The 7,458-nt window shown below is 34.2% G+C and overlaps 1 protein-coding gene and 1 non-coding gene across 2 annotated transcripts; one reads left to right on the top strand and one right to left on the bottom strand.

Moving 5' to 3' along the window:
- The first annotated feature begins 4,235 nt into the window (after positions 1 to 4,235).
- Positions 4,236 to 4,334, top strand: LOC130499328 (U6 spliceosomal RNA). Its single transcript, XR_008938206.1, has one exon. It is a non-coding gene; the product is annotated as a U6 spliceosomal RNA (small nuclear RNA).
- Positions 4,335 to 4,411: 77 nt separating this feature from the next.
- LOC108820379 (protein ROH1-like) lies at positions 4,412 to 5,554 on the bottom strand. Its single transcript, XM_056991990.1, has one exon. It carries the CDS (start codon positions 5,552 to 5,554, stop codon positions 4,412 to 4,414), a length of 1,143 nt encoding a protein of 380 aa, XP_056847970.1.
- Positions 5,555 to 7,458: the final 1,904 nt, after the last annotated feature.

The raw sequence follows: 7,458 nt of genomic DNA, 5'->3' as shown, positions 1-7,458 counted from the left end.
AACACTAAACACTATAACCCTAAACCATGGACAAAGCTTAAACCCATGGGTAAAAATCCAAACACTAAACCCTAAATTCTTGGACATACCCTAAACACTAAATCTCTCTCTCTCTCTCTCTCTTTCTCTCTCTATGGCTCTCTCTCTCTCTCTCTCTCTCTCTCTCTCTTCTCTCTCTCTCTCTCTCTCTCTCTCTCTCTCTCTCTCTTGGTATCCCCCTCATCGTAAACATTTTTTTTTGAGAAAATAAAAATGTGAACATTCTTTTTAATTCATCTATTATCTTTTAACTACCACAATTTTGTTTTATATGGAAATGTTTCCTAGTTTAATATTTTATCATGAATTTGTTTGGGTGAATTACCAACTAAATCATAGTTTGCTAATTAATGTACAGTTTTTAAACTATAATAAATAAAATAATAGTTAATTTGTGTTAAGTTTTTAAAATAAATGAAAAATATTAGTAGCTGCCAAAAGATGAAATTTTTTTAAACAATTTTAAAAACCGTCACAAAAAATTAAATCATAAAACACTAAACACTATACCCTAAACCCATGAACAAAGTTTAAACCCATGGGTAAAAAATCCAAACCCTAAACCCCTAAATTCTTGGAATACCCTAAACCCTTGGGTAATCCCTAAACACTAAACTGTAAACTCTTGGGTATACCCAACACTAAATCTCTCTCTCTCTCTCTCTCTCTCTCTCTCTCTCTCTCTCCTCTCTTCTCTCTCTCTCTCTCTCTCTCTCTCTCTCTCTCTCCTCTCTCTCTCTCTCTCTCTCTTCCTCTCTCTCTCTCTCTCTCTCTCTCTCTCTCTCTCTCTCTCTCTCGGTATCCCCTTCATCGTAAACCTTTTTTTTTGAAAAATATAAAAATGTAATCATTCTTTTAATTCATCGATTATCTTTTAACTACCACAAATTTTTATTTATATGGAAATGATTCCTAGTTTAATATTTTATCATGAATTTTCTTGGGTGAATTACCAACTAATCATAGTTTGCCAATTAATGTACAATTTTTTTTAAATATAATAAATAAAATAATAATAATTTGTGTTAAGTTTTTAAAATAAAAGAAAAATATTATTAGCTGCAAAAAGATGAAATTTTTTTAACAATTTTAAGACCGTCACAAAAAATTAAATCATAAACACTAAACATTATACTCTAAAAAATTATAATTTTTTTACTGATTCAATTAAATGCAAACAACTTTACATGCACAACGTCCTCATATGTATTAAACAAACATATGTGTTTTACAGAATATGCTCGATATTATTATAATGCAATGTGATCTAAGCCAATGAAGTAGTTAAACAAATGTGTTTTCTTGCACTGTACGTCTATTTAGCTTATTTCTATAACCTTACTTGACAAAAAAGAGAAGATAACCCTTTTATTAGTTGAAGCTGTTGTTTCGGTTATTCAACTTCCGCGAAGAAGACACACATACTTCTTTATTTTTTGCTTCAAAGAATTCATACAACATATAACTTACATACATGAAACATCAGTGTGCACAAATAACCAAACTATAGAATACAAAAAAATACATGATAGTCTATCAAACTTGACTATAATGTTACTGCTTCGTTCAATCCAATTTTGGCTATGCAGAGAAGCAAATGACTCCGAATATTACTTAAAAACTATTGTTATACCATAGCAGCAAATGTTTGATCACAATGCAAGACTTCCTTTGAATGCAAGACTTCCTTTGAATAGCAGCAAATCACCATAGCAGCAATTGTTTCACCCACTTGCCTTGTCAAAATACACGACTTCCTTTGAATGTTTGATCACAACTTGATTACTAACGTAATGCTTGCGAGAAACAGGGATATAAACATCAGCTCCACGAGCAGCTCGGTTCTACAAAAACATGAAAAATGTATATAATTATGGTCGACCTATAGAACAACAAAAAATAAGTGTAGCAACTATGAAAAACATAAAGTTTATTCTTCGTAAACGTATCAAATCTTTTCCTTCTCTCTCTCAATCTTCCATAGTTACTCGGGACTGATGTTTGCTCGTCCCTTAGCTCTCCCTTAGCTCTCCGTGTTTGCTCGTCCCTTAGCTCTCCCTGTTTGCAAACGGCAAACTCATCCGATTTGGCCTTCGCAACTGAAGTTCAAGTCAGTTGTATGTTCTCCATAACTTTTGTCCTCCTCGTCTACGCTAAGGGCTGCCTCATCGATCTCGAGGTCAAGAACACGCGACAGAAGACGGCAAGACTCGAAGGGAGAGAACGATGACTCGGATCCTTCCATCGTCGAGAGGTAATGCTTTAAAGTGTTTCTGCTTCGTGGTGGTGAGTTTCGTACGATTTTATCCACATGCTGAGAAGGGGATTCAAACCATAAGTTGGAAATGTAGTTGTTTCTAAATGTTTAACGACAACGCAGAACAAAACGAATGAACAAACAAACAGTTTGCGCATGAATGAAAAAAATTGGTTACGTTTCTTGTAATGGAACCAAATAAGGAAACAAAGCAAATAATTAAATGATCCGTTTTTCTTAAACTCCTTCACAGAGTGACACGTGGATCCGAGCCTTCTCATGCATTCTCACCAAAATCGTTTAAGGAAAGCCTTAAAAATGCTTCTCCTTTAATATATAGGGGCAGGGCCGTCTCAAAATTTTCACTGACCCGGTTCAAAAAAAAAAACTTCTTTTAATAATCTGAAAAAATTTTGATTTTTTTTATAAAATAATATTATAATATAAAATAAATACATTAATTTAATTATTTATAATCTAAATAACACCAATTTTTTTGTTATTAATGCAAAATTATTGATCAAATCATTAAACTTGATTATTTAGTATTTTTCAATGCAAAATCATCGATCAAATCATAAGATTTACATTTTCTAATTTTTTCAGTTTTTTACGTTTATTATATCCACAATCAGAAATCATAATCTATAAATATAATAGAGTAACAAAATCCGGATAGTAAGCTATATACTCTTGATTAGACAAGTCAATCTTTTTTCTTGTAAAAAGAAGTTGTATGCTAGCTTTATTTTCTTCGTGTTTGCTATTTTTAATTAAAAATGGTGAAAAAATATATTTTGTTCTACGTATTTATAATCACTAATTGATAATTGTTTCCTCAACATAATCAATTAGAATATTAACTTTTTATACTACCATTGAATATTATAACAAACATCAACAACTATTTATTACTTTCCAAAATATATAATTGATATAAATACTAAGTATTTCCTAATTTATTGTCTTTTAGTTGGTTATATAAACAAAATAAAAAATTTTAATTTACATTTATTGGTTATGAATACGAGAACTAAATTAAAATATAGTCATTCTAATTTTTTTATAAAAATTTGATTTTAAATTTATAACTATTAGTAAAACAAAAAAAAATTATGGACCCTCTAAAATTTTGGACCCTGTTCGACCGTTCCACTTGCACGTGCTAAAAGACGGTCCTGTATAGGGGATAGGGGTGGGCACGGAGCGGATATCCGGAATTTTAAGGATATCCGTGATCCGATCCGTGTCTTACGAATATTCGATTTTTCGATCCGATCCGATCCGTAACTCTTCGGATATCCGGAACATCGGATATCCGCAAATATCCGATTTTTTTCGGATATCCGATTCGATCCGTAAAAAATAATAAAAAATTAAAATAAAAATAAAAATAAAAAAAAAGAAGAAAATCTGAAATAAAATAATAATATTTCATTACTTTTTTATAAGAAAATTACATACTTTCAAAATTTTTAATAACTAAATAATTAATTTAGTGAATAAAACATTATAATACTTATATAAAGATATAAAAGTATGTATATTATATAATTTTATAAACATGTATACATATATATGTATATAACGGATCGGATCGGATATCCGTTTCTAAAAATATTAGTATTTGTGATTTGCTTCGTCTTTGACGGATATTGGATTTTAGTATTTGCTTCGATTCGTTAAGTTACGGATATTCGGATTTTTCGGATCGAATCGGAACGAATAACGAATCGAATCAAAATTTACGGATATTTTGCCCACCCCTAATAGGGGATGCTTTGAGTTTATAACTAGGAAAACCTAGTTGTCATTAATGCTTTGAAAAGAGAGTTCTAGGTGTCCGGGGTAGTCTTGCCGAGTAATATCAACGTCTCTTAGTCTACAGAGGTGGACATGATCGTAAGAACTAAATACAACATCGAAAGAAGATATTATTGTCTCTCTCAGGACATTTGATAAAATAAAAACGACACATAGAAGATTAGCACCTTTCTTTATAGGGATGATACGCAAAAAAAAACAAGATATTATTTTTCCCTTTATCCAATATTTTCCATATTTTCCTCACAACTGAATCTGAAACGTCAATAGAAAACCATGTTACAAGTTTTCCTATTCTTGATCATGTACCTTTCCAAGGGAATCAAGAGCCTCAGTGCGGCTACGAACAATCCTGTGGAAAACGTCTCTAACTTTCCTTTCAAATGGATCCAAACCCTCTTTCACAGATTCACGTACTTGCATCAACTCTTCCACTCTCTCCTTCACTTCTAACCCATTATCATCAGTTAATGAGAAGTTATCTGAATCAATCAGTTCACTTAACATTTTCGAGTTTTTCTCCATTAGATTAATCTCTTTAAGCAATCCACATGCCTTCTTTTTATCTCTTTTCTTTGATTCATCCATGATTTTATCGTGCAAGAACATCACTGGTACTGCCCATTGGAAATGCCTTGGGAAGTAAAAATGCACTTGTAAACCACGGTCTTGGCAAGGTATAGCGGCCACAAGAACCCACATAACAAACAACAATATTGATGTCATTGTGTATACTGTTAGGGCTAAACCATTAGTAGCCATGACATCGCTAGCTCGAGGTGTGGCCAAGTTATTTCCTATTCCTTGTAACTGCTTTGAGGCTGACCAAGACCGGGACACGCTCCAAGAAAGTGACCTTAAATAGCCAATGTGTTGATTATTGTCCTTGTTACGTGTGAAAGAACGGTTACGCTGGGCCAATGAGTTAGAAGAATCTTTCTCATCTAGCATCCCAATGGCTAAATCAATCAAAGCTTTCTTAGCACGTTGGATTTCCCCTTCACCGAGCTGTCCATGGCTCGCGTCCAAAGCGCATATTATGATTTCAATTAGTTTTTGCCATTGCCCGATCAACTCAATCCCATCACGAATCGCATTGCATACGTCAAGAGCTTTGACGCTCCTCTCGAAGTAATCTTCTATCAATCGGTCCATTGGCTGTTTGAGAAGCTGAGACTTGTGGTTGAATATTATAACTCGAAATTCTTCTTGGCAACAAAGAAACGAATCAAGAAGTTTTCCTATCCATTCAAGTGAGAGGAGCTCATCGTCATTCGCAGAGGCGTTGAGGTCAATAAATTTCTCAGCAACTTGTCTCTGAAAAGAATCTAATTCCACCTCCATGCTCATAGGTTCGGTTGGGTCCATTAAGTGCACTTGGTCCCGACGCAAACTTAGTAATGACCTCCCAAACGATAAATCCGTCTCTGGCATCTTCGAAACTATAAGAGTTCGTTCCAGGAAAAAATCTTCTTTGTCTTCTAGAAATAATAAAAAAAAAAGTGATGGGAATCAAGAAAGAAGGGAAAATTATATTATAAGGAGCAGAGCGAACAGTTTTTAATTCTTTCTCCTATTTCTAGTAAGTTCAGTTTCACCTTTGTTTTAGAAACCTTTAGTTACAATTTATCGGCTACAATTAAAAGAGGTGTACATATTCGTAGATAAATGTGGGATGTAAGTGGTTTCTAAAACTAATTTTGGTTAATAATTTATCAGTAATTAGCATTGCTTCGTGTATATTTTTATTTTACCATAATTTTTTATCTTTTAATATTTATATAGTATTTGAAATGTTTTTTTTGAAATAGGTATTTTCTCTTAAAATAAGTATCAAAATTACTTTATTTAAAAAAAAATCAAAAGGTGATCTGGAGATTTTTGATCCGACCAAGCAACTGAACCGACTGATATATGGGGAAGGAAGATCAAACACATGGGACTTCATGTTCGGAATTTGGGTGGTTTTGAAATAGGTTGCGGCCAGTCAGATGGAATTTGAAAGGGGAGTAAAAGCATAACTGCATCAAGAAGTTCATCATCTTGGACAAGAAGGAGCAAAACAAAGAGGAGTTTTAAAGTTGATGATGAGGAAAAGAAACGTAGAGGATCAGACGAAGGACAAATGAAACGTAAACAAGAGAGAAGGGAGAAGTAACATCCAAAATTTCGCACCAAAATGAACGTTAGACGGTTCACCCGAGACCATCCAGTTTTCAATGACGACGCTTAGTTGGAACTGTGGCGGGGACCGAGGAGAAACTTAACAATTTGATGCCTAGGAGAGATGTGTGGTGAATATTTCACCGATTTTTTTTGTTTCTCCTAGAGACTTAAAACTCTACTGGTCACATTGTAAAACTTCAAAGTTTGTTAGGTTATGAACATTGACATCTGGTGGACCAAGTGGGACTGAGTGGAGTATTAGAACTTTTAGAGGAGTACGTATGAGGTTTATTAGACTAATGGGCTCTAATTGATTTGTCTTGGCCCATCTCTTTTATCCTGCAACAAAGAAGAAGTCAGTTAGTAAAAACAGCAAATACGTTAAGGCAAATACGTAAAGGAAATTTGCCATATTACTTTACAATAGAAACTAGGAACTTCTTCATGTATAAATAGGACTTGATAGGCTCATAAGTTAATCATCCAGTCAAGAGAGCAATAGAGATTTAACGAGAGATAGAGATCAAAGAGTTGTGATTTCATCTTTCAAGTATTGTATTAAATCTCAGTTTGGTTCATTCTAATAAAGAGAATACGTTTTGGTCGTTCTTGTTCTAAAGTTATAAAGCACAAGCAAGGTTAAATCCTTACAAGTGGTATCAGAGCAATCCGGGTTAACAGAATGAGAAACGAGAAGTACGACAGGATCGATATAGATCGGTTCGATGGGAACAGGAGATTTTTCACTATGGAAAGTTCGGATGTTGGCTCACTTTGGTTTCCTAGGGCTAAAGGAAATCCTAACTGATGAGAAGCTTCTACAGGATCCACCAGTCGTCAAGGAAGAAGAAGATGTTACCTTGAAAGACACGGAGAAGGAAGAAGCAGACAGCATCCCAACCGTTGATCCCGTTAAGCTCGGGAAATCGGAGAAAGCGAAAGATCTCATTGTATTGAACGTGGGAAACCAAGTCTTGAGAAAGATCAGCCACTGCGAGACAGCTGCTGCGATGTGGACAGCCCTCAACTTGCTGTACACGGAGACGTCCTTGCCAAATCGCATCTACCTGCAACACAAGTTCTACACATTTAAGATGAACGATTCCAAAAGCATAGACGCAAACGTAGATGACTTCCTAAAGCTAGTAACAGACCTAAACAACCTAAAGGTG

This window comes from Raphanus sativus, chromosome 8, assembly GCF_000801105.2.
Source record: "Raphanus sativus cultivar WK10039 chromosome 8, ASM80110v3, whole genome shotgun sequence".
Lineage (NCBI taxonomy): Eukaryota > Viridiplantae > Streptophyta > Magnoliopsida > Brassicales > Brassicaceae > Raphanus > Raphanus sativus.
The sequence above is the reverse complement of the archived record's forward strand: the minus strand, read 5'-3'. Positions and strand labels throughout refer to the sequence as shown.